The 14,806-nt window shown below is 35.4% G+C and overlaps 3 protein-coding genes across 9 annotated transcripts in view; 1 reads left to right on the top strand and 2 right to left on the bottom strand.

Moving 5' to 3' along the window:
* Positions 1 to 660: 660 nt before the first annotated feature.
* On the bottom strand, positions 661 to 5,617 carry extl2 (exostosin-like glycosyltransferase 2). The gene is made up of 5 exons (XM_058798610.1): positions 5,461 to 5,617; positions 4,311 to 4,738; positions 2,926 to 2,996; positions 2,702 to 2,817; positions 661 to 1,356 (listed from the first exon to the last, which is right to left on the bottom strand). The coding sequence occupies exons 1-5, from the start codon at positions 5,463 to 5,465 to the stop codon at positions 963 to 965; spliced, it is 1,014 nt and encodes a 337-aa protein (XP_058654593.1). The 5' UTR covers positions 5,466 to 5,617; the 3' UTR covers positions 661 to 962.
* A 274-nt stretch (positions 5,618 to 5,891) lies between these two features.
* Positions 5,892 to 9,993, top strand: zgc:110366 (uncharacterized protein LOC550476 homolog). 2 transcript variants are annotated; one of them, XM_058798624.1, is made up of 8 exons: positions 5,892 to 6,100; positions 6,330 to 6,578; positions 6,677 to 6,778; positions 6,855 to 6,946; positions 8,056 to 8,238; positions 8,605 to 8,664; positions 9,042 to 9,166; positions 9,364 to 9,993. In XM_058798624.1, the coding sequence occupies exons 1-7, from the start codon at positions 6,028 to 6,030 to the stop codon at positions 9,135 to 9,137; spliced, it is 855 nt and encodes a 284-aa protein (XP_058654607.1). In that variant the 5' UTR covers positions 5,892 to 6,027; the 3' UTR covers positions 9,138 to 9,166; positions 9,364 to 9,993. The 2 variants fall into 2 exon arrangements, with proteins under 2 accessions (XP_058654607.1, XP_058654616.1); XM_058798633.1 differs by lacking the exon at positions 9,042 to 9,166.
* Positions 9,990 to 14,806, bottom strand: part of rc3h1b (ring finger and CCCH-type domains 1b) — a 31,891-nt gene continuing 27,074 nt past the window's right edge. For all 6 annotated transcript variants that reach the window (XM_058798578.1, XM_058798597.1, XM_058798562.1 and 3 more), the window contains exon 19: positions 9,990 to 14,208. In XM_058798578.1, coding sequence (XP_058654561.1) covers positions 14,046 to 14,208 — 163 coding nt within the window. In that variant the 3' untranslated portion in view covers positions 9,990 to 14,045. The remainder of the gene's footprint in view (positions 14,209 to 14,806) is intronic.

The following is a 14,806-nucleotide window of genomic DNA, read 5'->3' as shown; positions in this document are numbered from 1 at the left end:
AGTCAATAGTGTTACAGTAAATCACACATCTGCTGGTGTTTATTCTTTCACTTTCATTGTTTCTCCATGTAGCCACTCTTAAATAAATGATTTTATATAGCAGATCCTGTGTAGTTCAATTCATTTCAATTCTTTCATTAAACAATTGTCATAATGTTGGGTTGCCGCTTGGTAAATCCAATGAAAATCTGGATCCTGAAGTAAAACAACAAGTGTGTTAAAAACATTTAAATGACTGCTTACCAAATTTTTTTTACTATTATACTGTTTTATTCAGAATTAATAAATTAAACAACAAAAAAGGAAATATAATGTAGATGGTCTGCTGAGGTTTTGCAGATTTTTTTTTGTCACAGTTAAACTAAGTAGTATATATTATAAGTATAAACTAAGTAGTATATACACAAGTAAATTTTCTATATTTTTCCATTTTAATAATAATAATAATAATCTTTATGACTCAAGATAATACAGCTTAATCATTGTTTTTTTAAAAAGCGTTTAAAAAAAAAAAAAATCATAAAACTACCTTCATCTACATTATACTATGTTGGTAAAGGTGGAGGCACTAAATTTCACACTCCATCTACTGGACATGTATACAAGACAAATAATAGCAGGGAAATATATTATACAATAAAAAAAATTATATATGTATGCATGTATGTATATATATATATATATACACACACACATACACACACAGTATATGGTTTGTTTCTGGATCTGGATTGTATCATAGGAACATGCATTAAATGTCAAGTTAAAATGAAGAATTCATGCCTAAATTTCTAGTTATTTTAAATGTTAAACCATCAGTGAATGTAAAAAATATTCTTTTGCAAAATTCAGTCAAACAGGTTTTGGATGAGATGTGTACATTTTGAGATGGTACGTGTCCAAAAAAAGTTGATCTAATATCTCAGAACTCCGATTGCACCGGTTTCTCAAAGGTGCTGACATCATATCCTGCTCTTGTGATTAGCATAGCTGGGGAAGCCAAACTGTGAGATCATGACATTGGAGTAGCGGAGCGGCATGTTCCCGTAGATGTGTGCCAGCTTGTTGAGGCAGTAGGAGCGCTGCAGCATGTGCTCCGCTCTGTGCCACATGCCCACATACCCGCTGCTGGCTTCCTTCTCCAGATTCCGCATGTCTACGGGCTTCACGAACACCCCGGAGGGCCGTTTGAGTCCGGACACCTGTGAGAGTTGACGTGCCACGGCAAAGTTCATGGCGATGTCGTCACAGTTCTGCGTTTGGTCCACCAGAGCATGCACTTCACCCGGCTGCTCTTGGAACAGCTGCAGTAAGCGCCGATGGAAGAACGCTGCACCCACTAGGATCATTGAATACCTACAGGAACCATAAAATGACATTTATCATTCATAATGACATATGGGTCAATGACATGCACCACTGTCCACAATAAAGGAAGAATCTAGAAATAAAAAGTAATTTAAAAAATCTAGTTATTTTAATAGTATTTATACTATTATAGAATAATACTATATTATATATTTTGTGTTTTTTAATTTTAGTTTAATTTTAGTAATTTTGTTGTGCCCTTCTGTCATTTTCATTCGTATTTGGGCTTTTTATATGTAGCCTTATTTTATTTTCAGTTTTAGTTTTAGTCATTTTAGTACTTAATATTTCTAAAACTAAAAAAATCTTTGTGTTTTTGTCACAATGTCTAATTTTAGTTTTAGTAATTTTAGTTCTTAAACTTTTTTCTAATTTTAATTTGCAGACGAATCCAATCAGAGTTATATTAAAAAATGTCCTGGCTCTTCCAAGCTTTATAATGGCAGTGAATTATAAATCTTAGAAAAGCCAGGGAAGCACTTAAATGGGAACTCTCTTTTTTATTATTATTATTTTTTTTTACATTGAGCTTTATTTTAATTTCAGTTTTAGTTTTAATAATTGTAGCTAGTACTTCAACTTATTTCATTAAGTTGCCAAGGCAACATTTAGATTTATATTTTTATATAATATTTATTTTGTATTTTATATTGTATAATTTTTTTTAATTCAGTTAGCAATATCAACACAGTTTAAAATACATGTACCAGTTTATTAGAAATGTACTCTTTGCATTCATGTTCATTTTTAAATGGTTTTGAAATTTTGTACAAAGTGTACTGAATTACTTTTAAGGTAAACACATCTTTGCAGTTCTTATTTATTCATAAACTCATATTTTGCAAAGTCGCACCACATGACATTACCAACCTGAACTAACTTTAGTTTGACATAAAAAATAAATAAATAAATAAAGAGACTTATTGACCTTGACACCATCCTAGTGGCTTGCAGGGGTCCTCTCTAAGACATCATTCCTATTTTATGTTTTGTATGTCTGAATAAATTGATAGACAGGACAAAAATGAACATGTCATTGATCCATATTTCTGAGTGAAAAATGTAGACCTTAGCGCTTGTCTGTCAGGAGCTGATTGGATTGTGAAGTGTTTGTTATATGAGAGGTGGTTGGAGTCAAAGGGGATGAAAATAAAAGAGCAAAGGCAACAAAAGTTGTTTCAGAAGCAAAGCCAGTTATGATTTATTCTTTCCTTCAGAATAACATGCATCAATGACTCATGCCCAATACGTCCTGGAACATGCATTTAAAAAGTGCCATGTCAACATTACATTTTGCATTAACCTGGAAAAGCTGCATTATTCCCAGTCTCACCTGTCGCCTCCACCTATGTCTGGATCCTGCAGCTCAAAGCTGCCATAGCTGTACACTCCGGATGCTGTGCTCACATGTTTGCGCGGAACAAACCCCACAATCTGATCAGAGAATTGCTACAAAAACAAAACAAAAAAAGATAAGTTAGGGTCTGTGTCTCTGAAGAGAGTTTTTGAAAGAGCATTTAAAACTCAAGTAAAAGCACAGATGAAGTTTCGTTTTACCTTCCAGACAGAAAATGCAAAGCTGATATCAGGAACACTGACCAACGTGTCATCGTCTAGCATCAAAACAGCTGCCCAGGTGAAAGACAGAGACGGTCAGTACAGTCTCAAGGACAAGCACACAATAAACACAGCTGACATGACATAAAGGAATAGTTTCTTTCTTCTGTGGAAAGTCAATGGTAATCAATAGCGTTTGGTTACCACCGTTCTTCAAAATATCTTCTTTTGTGTTCTGAAGACGAATGAACGTTTTGGAGTGACAAAGGCTAATGACAGAATTTTCATTTTTGACTGAACTGTGCCTTTAAAAGTCTTTGTTTGTTGTTTCAACCCCATATGAAATACAAAAGACTAATTTGTTTAGTTTTTTTGTCTTATCTATTTATTAAAAAAATAAATAAATAAATATCTGTACATTAAAATGCAATTTATACATACCATGACTTACTCTATGGTGCATTAAGATTTTGCATTGCATAAAGTTAAAAACAAATGTCCACAAATGGTCCAACTAGCATGCAGGGAAAAAATACTTCAGGTTGTAAACTGTCATGTTGAGTAACTCAATAAAACGTAATATATAGAAATGAATAAGTTGAGTTTTATATATTTGGAAATAAAAAAAAACCCTTAAAATACATTATTTTGTTTGTTTATTACAATATTATTTTCATTATGTTTTTTTTTTTTTTTTTTTAGTTTGACATTCTGTCCAGGGACTACAAATAAAAATAATCCTTGGCTAACTGGTGCATTTGGGTCAAAGACAAAAAGGAGTTTTCAAGCATCAAATCAATAAAAGTTTTTTACAGCTTTTTTTCTTCTTCACATATTTCATATATTTTCAGAATGTGTCCTGTAACATTTTTTTTTCTGCGCAAAATACAATTGCCAATCTTTGCCACCATCCTTCAAACCACTAGGTTTTACCCATTTGTCAAGTTTTTAATCATTTAAAATATGATAAAATTTAGTATGATCACTTTTTCTTTTATATATTTTAATAAGTATTTTAATATATTTTGACTTTTTTCACAGAAGTTATTTGAAAAATTAAGGCAAACATTTAATATCCTTTTTATGTATATAAAATCACTTTTGTAAACTGAATTTGATGTGGACACCTCATCTTTGACCCATTTACAGAATTGTTGTTAATCGACACTATCCCTTTTAAATGAATTAAAAAAATACATTAAAAAAAACAATATGTACACTCGTGTGTTTTAATTTAGATTTTAAAAGATAATTTATTCCTTTGATTATGGCGGGCAGCCTTACATGTAATTGGCTCTAAATGGAAAAAAGCGAATAGTTTAAGAAATCTTTGGGTCAACTATCTGACGAATCGCCTCTCGTTCATGTGAGAATCACACACCCACCATCAGTCTTGATCTCGGGGTGCGGCTGCAGGCGATTGCGCATTCTGTTGATGCTCTGCTCTTTGAAGATGACGGGCACAGGGTGTGGGCCGAGGGCGTCCCACAGTTTCCTGGGCGGCGACTCGCTAGGGTTGTTCCATACTATAATGATGCACTGCAGGTGAGGCACAGCCTGATAATGATTGAGGAGCTTGAGGAGAATATCAGTGCGGTTATAGGTTTGCATAATTATAGTAAAACTATCCTCAGGGTCCAGTAGAGTGAGTGAGTTGTTGGAGCTCTGACGGAGCTCTCGGAGAATGCTGCTGTCCTCATTGTTAGGCAATAAGAAGGTCAGAGAGACTCCGGCCAGAAGCAGCAACAGTATAGAGGCGATGATGAAGTGTGTCCGCACGCGGCCCAAAGACCTGAAGCAGCACCAACGAATCCTGATGAGAAGACAAGAGGTTTAAAGAGATGGTTTACTCACTTTCATGGTCCTGCAAACCTGTAGGATTTTCTTTCTTCATTAGAACACGAAAACATATATTTTTTCAGAATATACACACATGATATTACATCTCAAATAAATCAATTTATATTTATAATAAAAAAAAAAAACATAAATAAAACAAAAAAGGGAACACTTATTCATCACAATATAACACCAATTCATTTAAACTTCAGGGACTTCAATCTGTCCAATTGGGAGACATACGTGATTGTGAATCAGTTTCATCTGTTACTGCATTTGCAGAATTATCAATGTCTGGATTCATTGGTGGAATTTATTAAAGGGACAAGCATTTTTATTATAGGTAGATATATAAATGATTGCACTCATACAATTTCTCTGTGACCATTTCCTTGCAGGTTCTATTCCCAAACGTTCCAAATGCATTAAAAGTTGTTGTTTAATAGCCCAAATAAAACGTTCCATATCGACCAAACAAAGAGTAATGAGCCAATACATGCATGATAACAGTTTGAAGAACTTAAATTATTGTGTGACTCAGATAAACATTTTGATTAATGCTTGAAGGCTGGAAGACTAGCAAACACTGCATGCGACGATTTAACGCATGCATTTAGTATATAATCTCACCAGAGCTGTCACGAAAAACACGTATGAGAACATTTACATTCTGAAACAAGACAATGCAACAAGTACCTCATGGTATTTCCATCATATGAGATCCCAGAAGGAAGTTTACTTTCTCGCGCAGGCGCACTGAGTATCTTATAGTGAACAGCTGTGAGTCGGTTCGCTGTAAAGAACCGGTTCAAAACGCGATTCAAAAAGTTGAGGGTGGAGAAATATATTTATCTTTTATTTACTATTTCGACGAGTTTTTAATTAATAATTGTGTTTATTGACGGTTCACTGATTCAGCGAGCGAATCAACAATGTCTAAATGATCCCCTTCTGTACGTTTCGTGGCAAAGTTCAACCAGTTCATTAAAAAGATTCGACTCAAAAGAATGATTCGTTAACGTCGCTAATTTCTTTAAAGCGGAGAAAAGTTTGGTACGTTACTGGTAGATCCTTTGAGGTAGTTTTAAAGTATCCCCATTTTATACTTTCTGTAGAGAGCGGTAGTGAGCCAGCGACCGAAAAAATTACATTGTTGTGCGCATGCCCAGTAGCCGCAGCTGTTATCTCTTCTAACCGCAACCGAATCGTTTTGTGTCATGTAATAAGAGTCTCCAGAAGAGCACATGAGCTGCAGACTGTAATATGGTGACAGTTCCCAGCAGCTGCCCTACTGTACCGCTGTCCAATGGACGCAACATTCCCATTCTGGGTTTAGGTAAGAACAAGCTCATTCACGACATCCGCATGCAACAACTCATGTTTCTACTCATTGCTTGTCAGCGTTTGGTAATATTTCCATGCTTCTAGGTTTTTGTTAGTGACACCGAAATTGGTAACATACTCAAAGCATTACTGTTCAATTTTAGCAGTGTTAAATCACTTTATTGTCACTACAGTTATACACAGTTACTGTCTTTTAATTACTGTCCTCTGTCATTCCTCAGGAACATCTCATGTTGGAGGTTACAGTCATGAAGCAGTGCTCTGTGCTCTGCAGGAGTGCGGCATGAGGCATATAGACACAGCCAAGCGTTATGGTTGTGAAGAGGCTTTGGGGAAAGCTGTGGTTGATAGTGGAGTACCACGAGAGGAGCTCTGGCTCACCACCAAACTATGGCCTGGAGATTACGGCTACCAGAGCACCAAACAAGCCTGCCGGGACTCGTGTGCCAGGCTGGGGGTTGATTATTTAGGTAAATGTGTGACTTGTTAAGTCAAAGGTAGAGTTTTATAGCTCAAAAAGTGCCAGATTTATTTGTAAACGGCCCTTTGAATCAACTTCTTTTCACAGACCTGTATCTGATGCACTGGCCGGACTGCATGGTTCCAGGCGTCTCCAGTCGTGAGGTTCGAGCAGAGACCTGGAGAGCTCTGGAGGAGCTTTATGATGAAGGTTCCTGCTCTTTTAGGTTCATTCTACAATTTAGAGATGATAGTTTGTAGGTAACGATCCCTCTCCTTTGTTGCAGGTTTGTGTCGTGCCATTGGAGTGAGTAACTTTCTCATACACCACTTAGACGAGTTAAAGGATCGTGGTGGAATTGTGCCCCATGTTAACCAGGTATGGCTAAATAGATGAGAATAATTATTTTAGGGAACACTAATTACTATTAACTAGTTACTTATTAGCATGCATATTACTAGCATATTGGCTGTTTATTAGAACTTATAAACACATAATATGTCTGCCTGATCATATTCTAGACCCCTAAAACCGACTCAATACCTAAACATAACTACTACCAATAAGCAGCAAATTAGGAGTTTATTGAGAGAAAACGTTGTTAATAGTGAACATGTGTTTCCTATCTAAGTGTTAACAAAATTTTTAAAAGAAATTACATCAAGAAAAAATCTACAGGAAATTAAGACATTCTATAAAACATTATATATATATATATATATTAGTGCTGTCAAACGATTAATCGCATCCAAAATAAGTTTTTGTTTACATAATATATGTATGTGTGCTGTGTATATTTATGTATATATACACACACACACGCATTTATATATTTCAGAAAAATAGGTTATGCTTGTATATTAAATATATCTATTTATAATATAAATTATATGAATATGAATGGACACGTAAATATTATCAAAATATATATTGTATTTGTGTATTCATGTATGCATAATATACACAAAACGTTTTTGTATGCGCTTAATCGTTTGACAGCACTAATTTGTATATTAAATATATTTATGTATAATATAAATATATACATGTAAATACATGCAAACATTTTCAAAATATATACTGTATGTGTGTGTATTTATATATACATAATAAATATACACAGAACACACACACATATTATGCAAACAAACACCTTTATTTTGTATGTGATTAATCGTTTGACAGCACTAATTTGTATATTAAATATATTTATATATAAATTATATAAATATGAATATATACATGTAAATACATGCAAATATTTTCAATATATATATATATGAGATTATTAAACAATTTCAAAGACACCCAAAATAGCTGAACTTCATTAAAAAAATGTTTGGTCCTAAACAATTATGTAGAATTATGCAGTTTACAATATAATGATAATCTTAATTCTCCATGATAAAACCAAAACAATATATTTATTTTCTACAAGGGTATATATATAAATGAAAAACTTGTCACTGTTTTTAATTTACTTGCAGGTGGAGTTTCATCCCTTCCAGCAGCCACTGGAGCTGGTTGAATATTGCCGGAAGGAGAGTATCATTTTTGAAGGCTACTGTCCTTTGGCCAAAGGTCAAGCTCTCACTCATCCATCAATCATGGAGCTCGCCCAGAAATACGGCCACAGTGCGTCACAAATATGCATCCGCTGGAGTATCCAGGTACAGTTTGCTTTTCAGTAGATCCTCACCAGTTGTTCATATGGATAGTTCACCCAAAAATGAAAATCATCTACTCACCCTCAACCTGTAAATGTTAAATTCCTGTTTCCTATTAACTTAAGATCTGTTACTCTTCATACGAAAGTAAGCTCAAAGTGGCTTATGAGTCACATAGTAGCCTGTATAATTGCATAATATTTATGAAACATCCCGTCGGTTACACATTACAGTAATGCAGTGATCATCTTCCAACTGTGAGTTTTGCTCTTGACTTTTTTTTTTCTTGTCCCGAATGTCATGCAAGTATAAATCAGAAGCAGCAGTAATAATGTTACTCATTTATTTCAGTTCTACATTTCATTTCAGAACGGAGTTGTCACAATTCCAAAGTCCACCAAACCAGAAAGGGTCCATGAAAACTGCCAAGTAAGTTTGAATATCGATCTTAAAGCTGCAATTTTTTATGCAAAAGAAAATAACAAATTTTTTTTATACAAAATTCTAATATCAAACCTTACAGTAATTAGCTGAACAATGCAATCTATATATATATATTGCAAAATTTACAACTAATTATTTTCCCCACATCCACAGAAGTATAATAATAATACAAATTAATAATATTATGAATGTTTGCACCAATTTACAGAGGCTAAGGTATGGTCTACTAAGCTGATATTTTATTCTTTGTTCTCTAGAAATCCTTTTTTTTCAGTTTGTTTTTATCATGACTGAAGCCATCAATAGTTTCTCTTTGAGATCATCCTTTTTTGAAGCCGCACTCACAATGTTGTGCTGTTCAGGTGTTTGGGTTCAGCTTGGATGATTCAGACATGGCAGTGCTGAGTTTGCTGCATGATGGGAGACATGTGAGCTGGGACCCAACTCATGTGGAATGACCAAATCTCCAAGAAAACCACCTGTTCAGGTGAGCTTGGAAAACAACCAGAGGCTTAATCGCCCTAGTTTGTGATTTAAAACAAAATGATCAAAAATGGTATTATATCTGAAGGTAATTATGTACAGGTTACAGTATGAAGGATGATCTCAAAGACAATTTTTAAACTGCCAGTTTCAGTTTTTTTTTTTTCCATTTAATTTTTCAGCTTCTTAATTACTTCACAGGTTTTTGGATTCAAACTAACAGCAGAAGACATGGACCGAATTAGTGATTTACACACCAATCAGAAGCTGATTCATCTCACTTATCCAATCTGGAAAGGATAACCTAGCAATTAAAATCAAAGAGGTTTGTTTTTAGAATAGTGACAGGTCCTGAACTCACTGTGAAAGGAAAGCTTAAGAAAATGACGAAATCAGTAATATCACACGTGTGCCTTTTGAAAACTGGTATTCAGTGGTGTTGAGAGACTAATATTTGTTATGGTCTTAATATTAAGGGTAATAATTAGTAGGGAGAGCACAGGGGGAGAAATGTTGTGTACAAACTAACTGCTAGTTACACTTCTTATCCTCAAACATCAGATATGACAGACAAGCTTAACAGTGACAGAGCCACATGTAAACACAATCAAGTTGATATTGAATGGATCTTATATTAACAGTTATGACATTTCCCCTATTAACTGTCTTCTATTATGCTGAAATGTCAAATTGTTGGTTAAAGCAGAAGTGCTGTTCTTTAGCAATGTTTATATTTTGCTCTCGTGTAATGCTCTCTGTTTTGAGTTTCTCAGAAACTGCACTGGAGGAACTGAAATAAATGGCAAGAATTGAAGCCAGCACACATCTTTATAGCAGTGTTACCAATATTGTTTATTCCATCCCTCTCATTTAGAATCATTGTTGTACACAAGTTACATTTTCTTCTCAATATCACAGGTTTCTGTTAAATTATTTATTTTTTTTATCTTGTCCTCTTAACATCCAGTTTCACCTCCCTCTCTCCTTTTAAACAAACAAAAAAGCAGATTGTATTATACAAAAATGCAAACCAATTTTCACACAGTGAATTCTTTTACAAAGTCATAAAATGGCGTAATAATGGCTACATCCACATTGGAGTAAGATGGTTCTAAACATTCCTTAATGGAGTATAATATATATTTATATATAAAACCTTTCCTTGTTGAAATTGAGCCTGTACCTTAATTTAAGAGATTTTACAAGACAACTTGGAAGTAATCATAAAAAAGCCATTACATTTCCCAAAAAGTTAGGAATAAAACAAAACGACAAAAAAGACAGCCATAACAGTGTTATAAGGTTCAAAATGAGTTAATTTTGCGTTTCATTTAAGTGAATTCAACAGGTCTGCTCAAAACAGACACGATCCAGTCAGAGAAATGAATATCATCCATCAGGAACAGACCCATTCTCAAAGAAAATCACATTATCCTGCAATTTCTCACTTGAGGAAAAATAACCTCATGCACAAAACTGTAAATGAGCCTTACTGAGTCGTTTCCCATAAATTGCTATGTATGGATGGTTGACACTAATTTGTAAAACAAACAAAAAAAATATCCACGCAGAAGTAATTAGCTCAGTGAGATCACTGATGATTAGAGGGGGAAAAAAAAGAAAAGAAGTTCTACAGCACCCAAGCAAGTGCCAAATATTAAATACAAGATAGCACATTCCCATACAATCCAAAGATTCAAATCAAAGCAGCATCCTGGCAGTGCATCACTCGAGAATGCTTACATTAGTATAGCTTTGGGCACTCTGTGAAAGCCAAATGAAAAAATCTCAACACACCAAGCACTGGCTAAACGTTTGCCCGTCGTAGCAGCGATTAGCGATGCGAAACAGAACGCTCGTCATGCTAGAGAACCAAAAAAATCGTGTTAGCTCAGGAAAATTTGGATAAAATTTTCATTTTCAGAAATTGTAGAAAAGCCTTGCCATTCACACGTCTCTACTGATGAGACGTCAAGATTAAAACGTATCCTGTGCGGTGTGCACTCGTTTTATTTTCCCCTGTTTGAATATAAAATGGAATTCACTGAGCGCATTATATCCTCCTGATGTAACGTTCCTCAATTTAGACATTTTTTTTTTAAATTTGATCATTGAGCGTAATTGCTAATGGGATAGGTGAGGTGGCATAGAACTGAGAAGCATCTAGAAAGTGTAATATACATTTGGGTGAATCTCATGAAACCTCACAAGAACATGCCCAGGTCATATTATTATTATGGGATGAAATCATACATTTTCATTTTTATATTGCATTGACATTTTCTTGAAAATAAAGTACAGTTCCTTTTTGTCAGTGTAAATGAATACAAAAAGTTACTGTAACTTATACACAGATTTAAATAAAAATCTGTATTTGCATTAAAGAATTTCTTGTGTTAAGCATACTATACGAAAATACCATACTGAAGTAATGATAATGCGACGGGAATTAAGAATTTATGAACATTTGGGGGACAAAGATGTGCTTAAACATCCTATACATTTCCTTTCCTTTATATTTCTTGCTGAAATGCGACCTGGACGTGTTTTTATGAATTTCACTTAAATTATTGGGCTACAAAGCAGCCTTGAGCCACAGGAGAAAGAGGAAAGGTCTAGATTCTATCAGAGGCCAGATTCACCAGAAGGGAAGCAAGAAGCTCAGCTAAATCATAAGCTAACCATACACAGCACATCTCAGATCAGGCAAAGCCTTAATTAGTTCACGGGATCTCAACGGTATGAAATAAAAACACTACGAGAATTCAATTTCCACGTTGAGGAGAGGGAGGAGGTAACAATTTAGCATTGAGAAAGACAACATTCTGGAGAATTTGCTCAGCGAGTGCGACGGACATCACGCGATAAGTTTAAACCTCGACAGTAAGGTTGACGTCATCTCTGCGTGTCGGCACAGCTCGATTTCAATCTCGGCGACTGCTTGAAAAGGCTGCGTGTGCTCTTTGACGAGCAAGAACATCAAATAATGACCGTGACTACAAGTCATCGTAATAAGAGAAATTAACTATATCACCACAGCTATAGCACAAAAACCACAAAAGATTACACGTTAAGAGGTTGCACCCAAAATTGGAGCTGTATATCATAGTCGGTCTCAAGAGACTAGAACAAAATGTCACACGTGAAGAATGTCATCACTATAGGAAGACTTCAGACTTCAAATAATCTTGTTCTCTTCGTTTATGGGGCCACGTTCGGAAACGGTCATTGAACATGTTGTGTAAAAACACATTTAGGTCAAAGCAGGCTGATGGAGACTCAACAGGCCTCATTCATGAGTCGCATTAAATATCCTGCAGTAATTCAAAAGAGCCTCTGAAGAATTGATTCCAAACTAATTTTGAGTTTACAAAGAGGAAACCTATAAGACATTAAATAGCTCATCTATAATGAACACCTGTCTGGATTTCATTTAAAGGGACAGTTCACCCCCCCACCCCAAAAAAAAAGAAAAAAAAAAGAAAAGAAAGAAAAAAAGAGAATTGTGTCATCATTTATTTCCCCTGAAGTCATTACAAACCTGCATGACTAACTTTCTTCTGTGGAACACAAAAGACGTTTCAACTGTTTTTATCCGTAATTTTTCTCTCCAAAATATCCATTTTGAACAACATGAGGGCAATTGAATCATGACAGAATTTCCCTTTTTGGTTGAAATATCCCTTTAACCAATTTCTTTCAGAGTGTCAAAACTGTAACGCGAACGATTAGCGTTACAGGACCCTGCGTTGTCGAAACTACTGCCCTGGTGTACTTCTATGCAGCAATTTAGCGATGAGACCCGAATATGCAAACTCGACCAGGAGAGCCAAATATGCAACTTCACAGAAGTTAGGGAAAACGGATGAAATAATTTCCTAATAGGCTGTAATCTTCCAAAACGACTGTGGCGCTGGGAGAAACAAAACTCATCCCGACCACAGAGCTCTGAAGAACACAAGGGAAGCGATGTGTTGCACCTCTTCTACTAAAAAGCACACACTCATGGAAAACATGGAAAAAAGTGCTCATTTTTCAAGACATCTGTTTGCATTCTATAAAACAGAATGCTTTAGACATGTGTCACCACACATTTACAAATTCCTTAACAGTTATATAGCCAAACCATAAATTAAACAAAAACCTGACAACTGATTATATAGGTATCTCTCTCTTCCACCTTGTGTCCTCCAGAGCGCGAGCGAACTGCCTTACAGCGATACACTGCCACGGTTGAGCATCCTGTGGGGAGACCCGCGTTAACGGTCCATAAAAATGGATTCATAAAAGGTTCTCCATGCTACTTTAAACCTGGTGAGTCAGATCATATTCAAGGCTGCAGAGATCCAGGGAGGTGAACGTTTCCACAGGGCCCCGACCGCACAATCAGCAACTAGCCCCAATGCTAAAAATAGTGCGCTCAATTCTCGTTTTGATTCCACTGGTTTGCGTCGTCCTGTCTGTGCTAGCTTTGGGTTCACTGTTCTTTCTTGATATATAGGGAAAACAACAAAGTAAGCATTATTCAGATGCCCTGGTTTCCAGGCGATGAGAAGTCATTAAAACAAAAAGCTCATTCACAGAACAAAAAGAAAGAAAATTTATATCACGGCAGATACTGCTCATTTTTCTAAATAAAACAACAGAGAAGTTTGTGTCGGTGCATGCATGTAGCAGCATGCAGGTGTGTGTGTGAGAATGTGTGTCCCTCATATCAGCTCCGTCTGAATATTAAAAACACATCTTGCATCTCTTGAAACTGGCCGAATTAGTCAAGAGATCAATTTCAAAGCCCTCCGAGAAGGAATATTGACATCTGGAGAGGTTGTCTGTGTGTGTGTGTGTGTGTGTGTGTATGTATGTGTGTGTGTGTGAATACACTCTTAAGAGCAAGAGTGAACAACACCATTCTTTTGAAGGTCTGAGCTACTTGCTGCTTGGTCGGCGGAGCAGAGGGTGAGAGAAGATGTTTTATTGGTCAGCGACAGCATAGATCCACCCATACTACTGGCTGGCTTCATGCCACTGGATCCATTAGACACCTCACTGATGGAGAGAAGAGGAGAACAGACAAAGAAAGAATGAATGTATTTGTGCAAACATTATTCAAACATGCCTGCTAGCTAATAGAGCAACATGAGAACAGACAACAAAAGAGGTCTTTGCTGATGGTAGCCTGAGGGAATAGACTGCTGAGCCTAACAAGTATACCAAGTCAGTGTAATAGTGAACAGATGTAGAATGGAGACAGTTCAATCTAGCTGCATTCTGATTACAGATCATTCTCTTTATTTAATTGGACATTCTAAATCTTACACAATTCTCTCAAAATTTTAAGTCTACATAATGTAAGGTTATTTATAATTAGTTTTAAATTTAAATATAATTTTAAATAAACAGGCAAATAATTTAATCTAACCATTATGGTTTCAATTCAGCTAACTAAATTGAACCATTTCATTTTTTAAATTAAATTCAGCTAACTTAGCTAACTAAACTGACATTAACTAACAGCACTTAATTCAGTTCCCATTTAAGTTTACTTGAATTTACTCTAACTTTATCTAAAACAAAATAAACTGCCATTTTAAAAGGGCTGAAGATCAATAATCACACCATGATTAAAAGGATGTACACATTGAGA

Source organism: Onychostoma macrolepis, chromosome 02 (genome assembly GCF_012432095.1).
Source record: "Onychostoma macrolepis isolate SWU-2019 chromosome 02, ASM1243209v1, whole genome shotgun sequence".
Classification (NCBI taxonomy): Eukaryota; Metazoa; Chordata; class Actinopteri; order Cypriniformes; family Cyprinidae; genus Onychostoma; species Onychostoma macrolepis.
Note: the sequence above shows the minus strand (reverse complement) of the source record. Positions and strands in the feature narration are given on the sequence as shown.

What these genes read in the sequence shown, in the direction of transcription:
- extl2 (XM_058798610.1), bottom strand. An exon ending in CCCCGAGATCAAGACTGATG is followed by an intron (nt 2,997 to 4,310) that starts GTGGGTGTGTGA and finishes TCACCTGGGCAG; the next exon opens with CTGTTTTGATGCTAGACGAT. An exon ending in TTGCATTTTCTGTCTGGAAG is followed by an intron (nt 2,818 to 2,925) that starts GTAAAACGAAAC and finishes TTGTTTTTGTAG; the next exon opens with CAATTCTCTGATCAGATTGT.
- zgc:110366 (XM_058798633.1), top strand. Translation starts at nt 6,028, where the DNA reads ATGGTGACAGTTCCCAGCAGCTGCCCTACTGTACCGCTGTCCAATGGA. An exon ending in CATTCCCATTCTGGGTTTAG is followed by an intron (nt 6,101 to 6,329) that starts GTAAGAACAAGC and finishes GTCATTCCTCAG; the next exon opens with GAACATCTCATGTTGGAGGT. An exon ending in GGGTCCATGAAAACTGCCAA is followed by an intron (nt 8,665 to 9,363) that starts GTAAGTTTGAAT and finishes ATTACTTCACAG; the next exon opens with GTTTTTGGATTCAAACTAAC.